The sequence below is a fragment of the Brachycentrus maculatus genome, unplaced genomic scaffold, assembly GCF_059751285.1.
Source record: "Brachycentrus maculatus isolate JH-2025_06_01 unplaced genomic scaffold, ASM5975128v1 h1tg000711l, whole genome shotgun sequence".
Lineage (NCBI taxonomy): Eukaryota > Metazoa > Arthropoda > Insecta > Trichoptera > Brachycentridae > Brachycentrus > Brachycentrus maculatus.
Window position 1 is genome coordinate 595,149 of NW_028281442.1, and position 16,079 is coordinate 611,227.

The following is a 16,079-nucleotide window of genomic DNA, read 5'->3' on the forward strand; positions in this document are numbered from 1 at the left end:
AGTCTGGGCATTTACGGGGCTGACGACCGTCATAGGCTGGTTTAAGTGATCACTTTACACACGTGTAACATTCACCAATTCTACCCATTATTGACAACCACACTACTCAAATTCTTGGAAGTTCCATATATATGAACCAATTTAGAAACCTTGTTCATGAATCACTAGAACTTCACTAGAGACATCTATTGGTGAGATGTAAAGAAGCTTTTTATTAAGCAGAAAATCTTATATTAGTATGTGAGATCCGAATCCTGGATTATAATCACACACATGAGATTTGTGAACAAGTATTTGGACACACTCAAAATGTTGTATATATATATATATATATATATATATATATATATATATATATATATATATATATATATATATATATATATATATATATATATATATATATATATATATATATATATATATATATATATATATATATATATATATATATATATATATATATATATATATATATATATATATATATATATATACATATATATATGTTTATTATAATTTGTGTATTAAAAGCATTGATAACTTTGTGGTATGGTAAAAAAACACTCTGCTTATTATCCATTGTTTACTTTGTGTAAAATTACTTTTATACTACCGGTTTCACAAATAAGTATTTATAAAAAAAAACACAAATATATCTCTTTAAAAAAAGTGGTATTACACAAAGTAAACAATGGATGATAAGAAGAGTGTTTTAGTCATATTTATTTTCAACACCCTCGGAATCGAGGCCCGGATCATTAGTATGCTAGCCAAACGTGATAACCACAACACTACGGAATAAGATATACAAAACACCATTGACTTTTCCCTTCTGTTTATATTCTGGTAGGTACTAATACAAATTGTCTTTGAAAATTTCGTTGGACAAAAATATCACCAAATTGAAAGGACGCCCCTACTTCGGGTTTTTAAGGCAGGATAATCGATATAGCCCGAAACTATATTTTCTTTTTTTCTTTACACTCAGGAAACATTCAACTTTTTGCTTAAAACACCGTTTTTGTATTGAAAACATAAGTTTTTCTACGTATGGAATTAAATTTTTTTAAAAAGCTAATCAAAGGTAAGGATTTAAAAAAAAGACACAAAAATAACTGTATTCCAATATACATATATTTTAATAAAATGTGCCCTGAGACACGTGTGGCCCCTCGCGCAGCCGGTCCACGTACTGAATTCTATATTTGCGAGTACCCCTTTAACATATTTAATTTAAAGTGACAGTAATTTAATTTTTTTTAAATGCATATAATATCCGATGTTTTTTTGGATGGACTTTTAGTGAACAGACCAAACGTAACAGATAAACGTAATATTTTATAATAAATTATTTATGAATGTTATTGATTTCGTAATAAACGTTAGTTCATCGATTTTCAATTAAATTAATTTCTTACTTTGGCGATTACATCACAGATGGCAGTAATCCATATTTTTAAGCCGTACTAGTTGATCAGTATAAGATACACACTCATGCTCAAAAGTTTAATAATTTAACACGCAACACTACAAAAGTTTTTACTGTTGCTAACCACAGAGGGCGTAAATATTTTTTAAATGATTTATTTTTATTTTTTATATTTTATATTTAAATAACAATAATAGAAAAGAATGAAAAATATATGGTTTTCTCAATTGTTACAATTTCCCGTACAGGTATAGCGTGACTAATATTTTCAGAATGTAAAACGATATTTTCATTTTAATATTGGCCAGGAATTGGGAAATGGTATAGCAATATAATAGCAATTCAAGAAAAGTCAACATCAAACTGACTTTTCTTGAACGAACGAGAATTTCACTTGGTAAATACCATTTTTTCTAAAATCCATTGTGAGAGGTGTAGATTTTAATGAAAATGTAGTATTTAACAAGTAAAACTAAATTGAAAAAATCATAAGAAAAGAATTTTTAATGTAAGATTCAGACTTTAATGTAAGATTCAGATTAAGACGATTCAGATATTATTATCTCTCATTTAAACACTTGCAGCTTATGGGTAAAAGTTTTCCACTTCCTTAGTAGAGTTTTTAATATTTCATACACTTTAACTCCTTACAACGTTTACTGACTAAAAGTTTAAGTCTGAAAAGGAAAATTCACAACAGAAATTGTTCGAAATGGTACCAGCTTGTAGGGATGAAATCTCTTATAGAAATGTATTTAACCTCCTCAGACCGGGAATACTTTCGCAGTTCTTTCTTTGTATTTCAATTACTGTAAATTGTAATGCGAACTTGAGGTGATCTTCACGAAAACAGCGCTATATAAATTATCCAATAAATGAATGTGTTATTCGACATGTATTTCAAGAATACTCAAATGATTTTTAATACAATATCAGGGTTTATTTTATAAAAAAATATTTATGATTTAATTGTAAAACTCAGTGAGGGCACTTTACAGTAATCTGTAATTGGTTATTATGTATATGATGATAATAAATAAATAAAAAATTCAAATAAACAATAAGAAAATATTCACACACAATATTCAGTATGTGTGAAAACTGCAAATTAAGGGATTAATTTCCGATTTTGATAATTACAAATATTAATTAGAGTAATATAGATGAAGAAATTTACTGAAATAAAAATTTGAAGTTTGGGCCAGAACAGGGCATAGAAGTGACAAAGAAAAAAACTAAAAAAGTAAAATAATTCATTATTGCATGTGAGATTCTTTTCTGAATTATTTCAACACCAGAAAACGCCTTAAAATAATTTAGAATTTTATTTCACTTATATAGAACAGCTTCCTTGTCATTTTATATATTTCCAAACCTTTTCTTCTTCTTACAAATTCTGAATTCACTTAAATTTTATTTTTTATCGATATTTTATCGATAGTCCGCCTCCGTAGTGTAATGGTCAGCACGCTCGGCTACCGTTCTGGAGGTTCTCGGGTTCGTTCCCGGGTTCTATTCCCATGGGGGGTAAAATAAATACGAGTGATTTTTTTCACTGTAATATTTATTCAATATTACCCTGGACTGGTACCTGAAGCGGAGGGCTGATCACCTTTCCTTCATGTGTAAAACGATCAAGATAACACTGCGTTTATATGACGCAGTGCCCTATGCACCATTGGGTGCGGATTAGGGTTTTATTTATCGATATTTATTAATATTCATAATTTGTACTGAGATGTTAATGAAATCTTGTTAAAAATACTATTAAAAAAATACTCGTAAGTGGGATAAAACTCGACCTACAACTAGTTTTTTGAAAACACGTTTTTTTCATTTTCTTTTTACAAACACGATTTATCTATTGATTATAGATAAAAATTATACTAACCTATTTCTCAATGTTAGGAGGTTCTGGGAATGTCTCCAAAATAAAGTCGTTGGGACTGAGGAGGTTGACTCGTTTATTTTACCTTTGTTTCCCCACACACCTTACACACCCCAAGCACCTGCAATTCTTGTGCGATAGTTCCAAGAACTTGAGAAGAAAGCAAAAAATACTTCCTATTTAAATTGTAAATTTAAATGAAGATATAATTTTCTGGATTTTTCGTTTGAAACTTCCACTGCACTTGGAAGTTTACCTTGTTTTTAAAAGTAGATTACAATGCGATGAACTCGAAGTTTTCTATAACATCCAGTTTTTATCGTCACTATTTCTCGGTTTATGATATCGCTCACTCCTTTCAAGAACGTCATAAATCAAAAATCGTCAATTTTCAGTTGTGCATGTTTTCGGATTGCCCAGAAAATGTACTATATCCCAGCAAAAGCGGCATACTTTTAACTTAATATTTACCCGCTACAGGGGATAAAGTGTTGTTTTTACATTTTGAAGAAAAGGTATTGTTTCATTATTTTTTTTAATATGATAAATATTTTTCAAATGGAGAAAAAACCTTCAGGTTTTACCTAAAAAGATCTGTTGCACAGTAAAAAGTTAAATAAGTGGCTTGATATTTATTTTTAATACATTGTAATATATTTTTAAACTTTAAAAACGTTCTCCTGAAAAATCAAGTTTTCTGATTTATGACGATCTTGAAAGGAGTGAGCGATATGTAATATTTCTTTCTAACTTTATAATAATAATAAAAATTAGGATAATTTTTATAGTTTAAAAAAAATGGAAATAAGAGAAGCACCCATGAAAATTACACAAAGTAAACGATGAATGATAAGGAAAGCTTTAAATGTTCGAATTCAAAATCGGAATTATGTTTCGATTTATTTTAAAGAAGTCGTTTTTTAATTTAATTTTTAATGCAATCGTTGATAGTAACTATGATATAACTAACAAACTTACCGTCACACCACTTTCCGAGGTAGGCAGAGATAATAGAACGCCAAACCACTCTGTCTTTACAAACAAGTAAATATTCCTCGCATCTACCATATTCGTGAATCTCCTTATACAAACCCGCCGATTATTAACTTTTGACCTGACCACTTTCAGGTATTTCACCTAATTAATCATGCCAAGTTTTCTTTGGTCTTCTTCTGCTCTTATGAGCAGAAGAAGACCAAAGAAAACTTGGAGGAAAATCGAGGAAAATGAGTAGAAAGAAACATAGTTGGAAAAAGTTTAAACTATATTCGCCTCGTAAATTTTTTTGATCGTTCTTTCTTCATTTATTCGTTCCACGTGTCCAAACCATCTCACCTTTCCTAATTTCATCGATAATGCTTATTTCAGCCTTGCATTTTTTCTTTATTTCACCATTTGACCATCTATAACTAACTAACTAACCAACTAACAAACCATGACGCCACATCCCCGCAGGAGTAGGCAGAGAGAATAGAACGCCACACCACTCTGCCTTTACAAACATTCTTCGCCTCTTCCACGTTCATGCATCTCCTCATATGTATGAGAATGTACGGGAATGTTCCCGCCGATTGTTTCGACTCCTAATCTGACCGCTTTCAAGTATTTGGCATACCTGAAGGTGCCAAGTTTTCTTGGTCTTCCTCTGCTCCTTTTTCCGATTACATTCGCCTCATAAATTTGTTTTACCGTTCTTTCCTCACTCATTCGATGTCCAAACCATCACAACACACCTTTCATAATTTTATCAATAATACTTGTCTCAGCTTCTATTACACATAACTATTAAACATACTCAACATCTATTACACACTGTTTTCCCGCACATTCGAATGAGATATTGTATTTCGACTGCATGCAGTCTAGTTTTATCCTTCTTTTGCCAACTCCAGGACTGGTTGGTACCAGGACTCCATTGTGTTCTGCCAGATAAGTCTTCTCTATACTTATAATAACGTTATCCTCAGGTTATAATACCTTTCCATTGGTTACAAATTCCCTGGCTAAAATTATCATTTTCTTCACAATAAAATAACGACTTTCTACACAATTTCACACATCCGCGACATTTAACTCGCTATAATCTCGACATAAATATTATTTTTTATTGTTTGGTTCTTGAAGTATCGTTTGCACTTTACTATATATTTTTCAATGTATTTTCTAAAAAGAAATAAACCGATAGCTTGGTGGTTTTTTAAGTGAGCGCCTTAACGATGGAGAATCAAACAATACAATATTAAACTTGGAAAGTAGGTAGGTATTCAAATTTTATAATATACGTATTATTTTTCTGTTTTTTTTTTGGCATCTCATCAAATACGAAGAAGAATATGAAATTCTGGGCATTTACGGGGCTGACGACCGTCATAGGCTGGTTTAAGTGATCACTTTACAAACGTGTAATATTCACCAATCCTACTACCCTTTATCAAAATAACTCACATAGTTGGAGATAATCCAGATTTGTGAACAAATATTTTGACATACCAAAAATATTGTAAATAAATTTTCTAGTCAAATTACTGGTATAAGTTAAAATAATAAAATGAAAATGATATTTTTCTGGCGATTCTCATCTCTGGAGTGTGTGATTAAAATCCAGGATTCGGACCTGACATACAAATATAAGAGTTCCTGCTCAATAAAAAAGTTTCTTCATCTCACCAGTTGATTTATCAAGTAAAAATTCTAATGATTCTTGTACAATATTTCGAAATTGGATCATATATATAGAACTTCCAAGAATTTGAGCAGTGTGGTTGTCAATCATGGGTAGAATTGGTGAATGTTACACATGTGTAAAGTGATGACATAAACCAGCCTATGAGGGTCGTAAGCCCCGTAAATGCCCTGATTTCCATATTCTTCTTCATCCACGTAGAGATGTCAAAAAATAATATAAGTATTTTTATAACATAAGCCCATGGAAAGTTACATAATAATGAGCCTTTTTGACATCTCATCAAAGATGAAAAAGCATATGAAAGTCTGAGCATTTACGGGGCTGACGACCATTATAGGCTGGTTTAAGTGATCAATTTACACACGTGTAACATTCACAAATTCTACCCATTATTGACAACCATACTACTCAAATTCTTGGAAATATATGTGAACCAATTTAGAAACCTTGTTCTTGAATCACTAGAACTTCACTAGAGACATCTATTGGTGAGATGAGAAGAAGCTTTTTACTAAGCAGAAACTCTTTTATTGGTATGTGAGGTCCGAATCCTGGATTATAATCACACACATGAGAAACGCCAGAAAATACCATTTTCATTTTTATTATTTAAGCTTATAATTTGACCAGATAATTATCTGGTTAAATAGAGTTTTTTTTTAATTTTGTCCGCCTCCGTAGTGTAATGGTCAGCATACTCGCCTACCGCTCTGGAGGTCCCGGGTTCGATTCCCAGGGGGTTTAATAAATATAAGTGATTTTTTCACTGTAATATTTATTCTATATTAAGAAAATATCATTTTCATTTTTATTATAATTTGACCAGATAATTTTTTTACAACATTTTGAGTATGTCCAAATACTTGTTCACAAAATATGGATTATCTCCAATTACAGGAGTTATTTTCATATATTTTTTTGACAAATAATAAAATGAAAATAACTCCTGTAATTGGAGATAATCCAGATTTTGTGAACAAGTATTTGGACTTACTCAAAATGTTGTAAATTTCCTTTGAATGCACATACTTCATCTTAAGTTTGGATAGTATATACCTTTCTCGATATTCCAAGCCCAGTGGCTATCTGCTAAATTTACATATTGCAAAGTTCCGTATCACAATCAATCGTCCAAGTTGGCTCGGGCAAGTCATAACTTTGAAGCTCAAAGTTTAAGCTTTTAATCGAATCCCCCAAGATACGGCGATCTTTAGGCTTTGTAACAATGCAACTTTAGTGATCCTGAAGGGTCGTGATAGCGGTCGGGAACCGGAAGCTGGGAGGAGGGGGGCTACGTTGATAGTACTATAACTTACATTATTTATTAAATTGTGCATTTTACATAATAAAGCAACAACAAGGTAGATAGTTTTTACACAACAAGGTCAAGAAACCGTCCATGGGAATGGAATAAAAGAGAACATCGTATACACAATGATATAAAGCGATGGAAAAAGATAGTGTCGCGCATATGTGTGTTGGACATGTACACGTCAGACGCTATATATGAACATGTGATGTATCACGCGTTGTGTAAGAAATATTTTAAGTTTAGTACTGAATAATATATTTTTTTCAAGTTTTTTCTACTAATAATAGTTTTTTTCCATAAATATTTCAAAATAAACACACACACACACACACACATATATATATATATATATATATATATATATATATATATATATATATATATATATATATATATATATATATATATATATATATATATATATATACACATCTTCCGCTTCTTTTAACTCCGTATCCGCACCCAATGGTGCGTAGGGCACTGCGTCATATAAAAACAGTATTATATTGATCGTAAACCCATGAAGGCAGTGATCAGCCCTACGCTTCAGGTAATATAAAAAATATTAGGGTGTAAAATCACTAATATTTATTTTCAACCCCCCCCCCTGAAAATCAAGCCTGGGACCTCCAGCACGGTAGCTAAATACCCTAACCATTACACCACGGAGGCAGACAATTAAATTTAATAATCATGAATAATTTGATTTAATATAACATAAGTCTTTATTTAATTTCTCACATAATGTTCGATGCTCTAAGTTAGCCTCGTAAATTAACTTGGTGCATCTCGAATACCCTTGGATATGGGGCTTATTCTATCCTGTTCAGCCCCTCTGGGTCTTATCGAATCCCCTCCCTGCAACCCTTACCCTTTGTAGAACTTGAGGGATGAAAACCTTTTGATTTTCCTGTCAAACTTTTGACTTTATAGGGAACTGAAACTGACGCTGACAATATGCTAAGATACCATTTTATATACAGCGGAACTCCTACTCGTTAAGCGAAACATTTTTTCCCATTTATTTATTTATTTAGTTTTTATTATTATTTTTTAAATATATTTACAATTTTATTTATAACATAATACATTTGAATCATTTATACAAATGGAGGAATTTTATATTTCGATTCGCTGTGCCTCTCCATAAAAGAGACTGTGCTCTTGGGCTTGGAGAGGGACTTACACTCGTGGTTTAATGTTTTATAATAAAAGATATAATAGTTTTTTTTTGTATATTTTTTCAAGGTTTAAATGTATAGAGCTTTAATTTTTTTCTTTTTCTTTAAGTATCATCTATTTTTTTATTTCTTTGGTTTATTGAAATGTTTGATTGATAACATATTACATACATAAATCATATACTAATACATATAATATTCCCGATGAGTAATTTCTATTTCTCATTTTGGGACATGACAAGATGACTTTAACAAGACTGGAACACAAATAATAAAGTAGCAAAAAAGATTTTTTTTTAAATAACCAAAACTAACACTAATACATGGCAAAATATAAAAACAATTAACAGGTATAATAAATAGGCACAAGAAGCATATTTAAAAGAAATAAATGAGAAAACACAAGGTAAGAAGCATATTTAAAATAAACAAATGAGAAAATATAAAAACTGAGAAAGTATAATAAATGAGAAAATATAAAAAACATAAGGTAAAAACAAAATAAGAAAATATGACTAATCATTACATATATATTTTTCCATAAATTACCCTCTCAGATTACCCCTCATTTATTTTGGATCCCCGAATGGGTTTTATTTTATATGTATATATCAGGCAGCTATTGATATCAATGTGGAAGAGGCGAAGAATGTTTGCAAAGACAGAGTGGTGTGGCATTCTATTCTCTCTGCCTACCCCTGCGGTGAAGCGGCGTGATGGTTAGTTAGTTAGATATCAATGTAAAATACGTCAATGTGTAATGCGTTCATTGTCGAATGAATTTTATTCAAATAAAATTATTTATAAATTGTATAAAGTAAAACAACTTTGTTTTAACCACTTTTTATTAGTACACTTTATCCAACCGGTTTCGACAAGAACCTTGTCATCATCAGGGTTTGTGTATTAAATTCTAAAACATTGAAATACTCATAGTTAATCACCCTTCTCTTACCAAAAACTTCCACGCACTCCGTACCCCATATGTAAATATAACTTAAAATATGATTTAAATCATAGAAATAGTATGATTTTAATCATAGAAATTTTATAAAATAGAAAAGGCTCACAGAAATAGTATGAAATTAAAATATTTTTGTACATAATAAATACACTAATATTTCTCAATCGTTGAAAATAAATATGATTAAAATAAACTCAAGTTAAATGAAATTTTGCATTAAAGCAGAAGAAAATTGTGTTACGTTAAGTAGTGGCTTTTATGTACTAAATTTGGTTTATGTACTAAATTCTAAAACATTGAAATACTCATAGTTAATTACACTTCTTTCACCAAAAACTTCCACGCACTTCGTACCCCATATGTAAATATGACTTAAAATATGATTTAAATCATAGAAATAGTATGATTTTAATCATAGAAATATACTTGAGTTAATATGATTTAAACTATGATTTAAATCATAGAAATAGTATGATTTTAATCATAGAAATAGTATAAAAAAGAAAAGGCTCACAGAAATAGTATGAAATTGAAATATTTTTGTAAATAATAAAAACACAAATATATACATATGTACAACATTTTGAGTGTGTCCAAATAGTTGTTTACAAAATCTGGATTATCTTCAATTACAGGAGTAATTTTCATATTATTTTTTGACATCTCATCAAAGATGAAGAAGAATATGGGAGTCTGGGAATTTACGGGGCTGACGACCTTCACAGGCTGGTTTAAGTGATAACTTTACGCACGTAAACATTACATCTCACCAATAGATGTCTCTAGTGAAGTTCTATTGATTCAAGAACACGGTTTCTTAATTGGTTCATATATATAGAACTTCCAAGAATTTGAGTAGTGTGGATGTCAATAATGGGTAGAATTAGTGAATGTTACACGTGTGTAAAATAATCACTTAAACCAGCCTATGACGGTCGTCAGCCCCGTAAATGCCCAGACTTCCATATTCTTCTTCATCTTTGATGAGATGTCAAAAAATAATATGAAAATAACTCCTGTAATTGTAGAGAATCCAGATTTTGTGAACAAGTATTTGGACACACTCAAAATGTTGTATATATGAGTGTTTTTATTATTTACAAAAATATTTCAATTTCATAATATTTCTGTGAGTCTTTTCTATGTTATACTATTTCTATGATTTAAATCAAAGTTTAAATCATATTTACATAATGTAAAAAAAATGTAAAAAATAAACTCAAGTTAAATTAAATCCTACTTTACATAGCAGAAGAATATTGTGTTAAGTTGTTGCTCTTAATCCTGACAAACTTGCTAAAGAGAATATTATCAAAGAGTGCTCCTTTGTGCTGAGAACTGAAGACGTAACATCATAATGGGTGTAACGCAAAGCTAGTCGACTGTTCCCATAAATTATAATCTTTATATCCACGCGAGAATGGGGTCTTAAGCGAAGATACGCGAAATGAGATGAAGTTGTTCCTGTAAAATGTTGCAAAATATTTTAGTTGAAATAATAAATACAAATACCCGACCACGTGTTGCAATGGTTCAATCGTTTTTTTAAATGAAGAAAACTCAAAATCATATCGCTCACTCCTTTCAACAACGTCATATATCAAAAATCGTCAAATTTCAGTTGTGCATGTTTCCGGAATGCCCAGAAAATGTACTCTATCCCAGCAAAAACGGCATATTTTAATCTTTAATCGAGTGAAAAAATCACTTATATTTATTTGACCCCTTCCTGGGAATCGAACCCGGGACCTCCAGAACGGTAGTCGAGCGTTATAATTATATATATATATATATATATATATATATATATATATATATATATATATATGTATATATATATATATATATATATATATATATATATATATATATATATATATATATATATTTATATATAAATATACGTGTGTGTGTATGTATACTCATATACATATAAAAGAAATAACAATTGAAAAATTAAGAATTTAATGAATAAATGTCTCAAAAAGATGTGACATGTTACCCACCTACATTTTATTTTTGGCATCGCTTATTCTTAAATGACAAAAGACTTTGTGAACTTCTCGTGAATTCAATTCCCGAAGCTTCTCGTATCTATTTTACAATCTGAATCACCGGTCTAACGTCCCTGAGACGTTCTCAAGTTAACAAGATGTTGAGGCCTTTGAATACCTAAGTCCTCGCGAGGAGGAGGCTGTGTTTCCATGCTGCCTCTCGGGAAGGTTTATGGGGTAGTAGGTTGCAGCTTTGTGTAAAAGCTCAGAGCCTATCTCTCTTGTTGAAAGCTTTTTACTCTAGCACGGTGCTTTTAGCTTCTAGGTGCTATTAATAGATTATCAGATTTCCTGAGAACGCGCTGTTAATTTGAAATGAGTGATTATTTATAGACTAGACATGTTTTTTTTACTATTATAAAAGTGTGTAATTTTTAAAAAGAGATATATAAAAAAAAGTAATTCCTTAAAGCTACTAATAAAGCTATGGAATACAAACTTATTCATATAGATTTTATTTTATTTAATAAATTTATTATAATTAAATTGGAATAAATACTTATGGTCCAACATACAAAAAATTACAATTTGGTTTTCTTTAAACACAAGTAACATATGACATAAGTGCTTTTTTTTATATCTTAAAACACCGTTTTTGTATTGAAAAGATAAGTTTTTCTTCGGAATTAATACATGGTTTTGAAAGAAAAGATTTATTGAAAGATAAGAAGTTAAAAATTAAAAAAAAAAATTCAATATATTATATATTCTATTTTATTTATTGTTTCGGCATTAACTTTGTGGTAAGACATGTTACAATGATAAAAGAAAACACTTGTTTTTTACCACTTGAGTTTTATTATAGACTACATGTTTCAGAAGTTAAACTTCCATCATTCAGGTCTGTATAGTAACTAAAATATAAAATATAAAATTGTTCTATAAATAAGGAGAGGGGAAAGTAAGGGGAAGGGGTTAGTCAAAGGACGGAGTTTGAAAACAAAGGAAAAATGGAAAGCAAAGGTGAAGAGTTTTGAAACAATATATTATTCAATAAATTATTATTAGAATTTAGTCTTTTTTGGATTTCTAAATTTTCAAGATAATTCATAATTTAGCCTTTATATGGAACCAGGTGTAATAATTTTAATTTATCAGAGTGAAATGAGTGATTAGTATCTATTATGTGATTTGCAAATTCCGAAAAATAATTACTAACAAGACCGCTATGATGTTCTTTAATTCTAATCTTTAAATTTCTCGCAGTTTGGCCAATATATTTTATTTTTTATTTATACAGACCTGAATGATGGAAGTTTAACTTCTGAAACATGTAGTCTATAATAAATCTCAAGTGGTAAAAAACAAGTGTTTTCCTTAATTATTATATATTCTAAAAAAAAAGGGGGCGTGGAGAGAGGGAAATAGCTCACAGCCCACACGTGCGGCTTCTTGCACAGCCGGCAGCTATCTGAATTAGATGTACTCGCAAACAACCGAAAATTCCCCCTTAAGGGCGCTTTAAGGTAGCACAATGATTAGTACGTCGTATACCTAAATACATGTATATATTCCGGCGTGGAAGCAAATGCGGATGTTTGTTTTTTTGCGACAGTATAATCACCCCCCTGATTAATTATTGTATTCATTTTATATCACTTTATTTAGTCCGCCTCCGTGGCATAAAGGTCAGCACGCTCGGCTACCGTACTGGAGGTCCCTGGTTCGATTCTCAGGGGGGGTCAAAAAAAGATAAGTGATTTTTTAACTCTAATGTTTTTATTCAATAAAACCCTGGACTGGTACCTGTAGCGGAGGGCTGATCACCTTTCCTTCATGTGTCAATGATCAAGATAACACTGCGTTTATATGACGCAGTGCCCTATGCACCATCGGGTGCGGATGAGGGTTTTGATATTGGTTGATGACTTTTATTTATGGTATGACATGTATATGGTTATAATATGTCATCACATTAATATTTACAACATTTTGAGTGTGTCCAAATACCTATTTTTTTCACAAAATCTGGATTTTCTCCAATTACAGGATTTTTCATCTCAACAATGATGTCTCTAGTAAAGTTCTAGTGATTCAAGAATAATGTTTCGAAATCGGTTCATATATATAGAACTTCCAAGTATTTGAATAGTGTGGTTGTCAATAATGGGTAGAGGTGGTGAATGTTACACGTGTGTAAAGTGATCACTTAAACCAGCCTATAACGGTCGTCAGCCCCGTAAATGCCCAGACTTCCATATTCTTCTTCATCTTTGATGAGATGTCAAAAAATAATATGATTTGATGCTGTTTCTATAAGTATTCTAGATTTAGTGCAGTTCTGAAGTGTAATTTACTGATGAAAAGACTTCGGAAAGAAATCTCTGAATAAGTTGCCATGAAAATGGTTCAATCTACTCAATATAACTTACAAAGGATCGTATGCACATAAAGGCATTGAACTAATAAACTTAGCAGTTAAAGTTAGTACGTAGTTAAAAGTTACTGAAGAATATTGAAAGTCTCGTTTATTACTCGAGTGCATCCTTATATCACATCATTGTTTATGAGAAAAATATAATAAAATGTCGATTAAAAGAATTTAGATTGCATCTAATTTTAAGTGATGGATACTATATCTATGTATATTTAGTATATTTATATGTATGTATTACAGTGAATTTTTTATTTATTCAATATTACCCTGGACTGGTACCTGAAGCGGAGGGCTGATCACCTTTCCTTCATGTGTAAAAGATCAAGATAACACTGCGTTTATATAACGCAGTGCCCTATGCACCATTGGGGTGCGGATAAGGGTTAAAAGAAAAAAATGTATGTAGAGCGCCATCTGTAGAACATCACAGCAATTCACACAATACTAAATATTGCTCATGGCAGACAGAATGCTTCTTGACATCTGCTAACATATTGTAAACCCACAAGCTTTGTGGGTTTACAATTTGTTTTGTTTGGGTTGTGGTCCCGTGGTTAGTGTCGCGGACTCCTGAGTCAGAGTTTCTGGTTTCTAGCCCACAACCTAGCCTACAACAATTTGATACCTATTTTTAATAATGAGGCGCTTAGGCTCACAGAAATAGTATGAAGTTGAAGTATTTACAACATTTTGAGTGCGGCTGACGACCGCCATAGGCTGGTTTAAGTGATTACTTTACTATTTTTTGACATCTCATCAAAGATGAAGAAGAATATGGAAGTCTGGGCATTTACGGGGCTGACGACCGTCAAAGGCTGGTTTAAGTGATCATTTTGCACACGTGTAACATTCACCAATTCTACCCATTATTGACAACCACACTACTCAAATTCTTGGAAGTTCTATATATATGAACCAATTTTGAAACATTGTTCTTGAATCACTAGAATCTCACTGGATACATCTTTTGGTAAAAAAAATACAAAATAAAAATAAAGTTGAAGTATTATTGTAAATAATAAAAAAAAAAACAAAATATTTGTAATTTTTTTTTTCTGAAATTAAACATTATAAATATTTGCTTTTTATTCTCCTTTTTTACAAATTAACCAGACTATGCTACAGCAACGCGTGGCGGGATACATAATAAAACATAAACCATGCAAACATTTTGAGCAGTTCTGAATTTAGAAAAAATCGGTCTTAATTTAGGTCGGAAAAGATGGACCGATGACAGTGTCCCCTCCAAGGGTAGTAAGTGGATTGAAGAAGGCTAAACGAGAGAAGTCTGGAAATATTAGAAGAGGCCTACATCCAGTAGTGGGGAGGCGGCTGACAAAGAAGAAGAAGAAGAAAATTGATTAAAATAAAATATAGACATACCCAGCTTGAGATCCATCGTTGCACACAATAGATCTATTGCTAAGAAAGACTCTTTTCAAAGATCTAGAATCGTCCACTTTATCAGCATCAGCTGCAGGGAGAGTCTTCTGGATAGAATTAGAGTCCACACTGGCAACTGTAGATGAAGGAATCACGTCACTGGATCTCATGTCATCCGAGGAAGAAGCGTTTCTCTCCAGCGAGTCATCAGTACTGCTCGTTTCATTGCTCGAAATATCACTTGGTCTTTGGGCAAACTCACTTTCACTCAACGTCATTTCTACACCAGCACTTAAATCACTAGGTCTTCTAAATATATCATTTTGCTTGTCGGAAATATCACTGTTGATGTCTTCCCGTTCTGCGTTCCTGTCATTCCAGCCTTCTCTCCCTCTCCCAGAAGAGGGCGGAACGAATGTCGTTTCTAAATTGAAGTTATTTTCTAAATTTGATAGTGGAATCGTGTTCGATTCTGATAAATACGATAGTGTCTTTGATGGCGATGATTGTGAGGATGTTGATCTTTGGTTTTCTGAGGATTCTGGGATATGCAAGTGCTTTGCCGTTGTACTGCATAGTAGGAACCATAGGAGGTACATCTGGAAACAGAAAATGCAAAATTAATACATCTCTCTTGTCACAATATTTTGAATGGGTTCAAAATTTTGTTCACAAATTCTAGATATTACTCCATCAGCTATTTATCAAATATCAAGATTTTTTTATTGATGTCTTAACACAGATAACGCAAACCAGCCTATGACAGATCATGAGAATAAATGCTTGTTTGGTACAAGTGATC

At 31.4% G+C, this 16,079-nt stretch overlaps 1 protein-coding gene across 1 annotated transcript in view; it reads right to left on the reverse strand.

Annotated features, from left to right (window-relative positions):
* LOC148300476 (palmitoleoyl-protein carboxylesterase NOTUM-like) overlaps positions 1-16,079 on the reverse strand; it is a 79,887-nt gene that overhangs the window by 12,584 nt on the left and 51,224 nt on the right. The window contains exon 2 of the mRNA XM_088274730.1: positions 15,278-15,876. Within this exon, the coding sequence (XP_088130856.1) occupies positions 15,278-15,876 (599 nt within the window). The remainder of the gene's footprint in view (positions 1-15,277; positions 15,877-16,079) is intronic.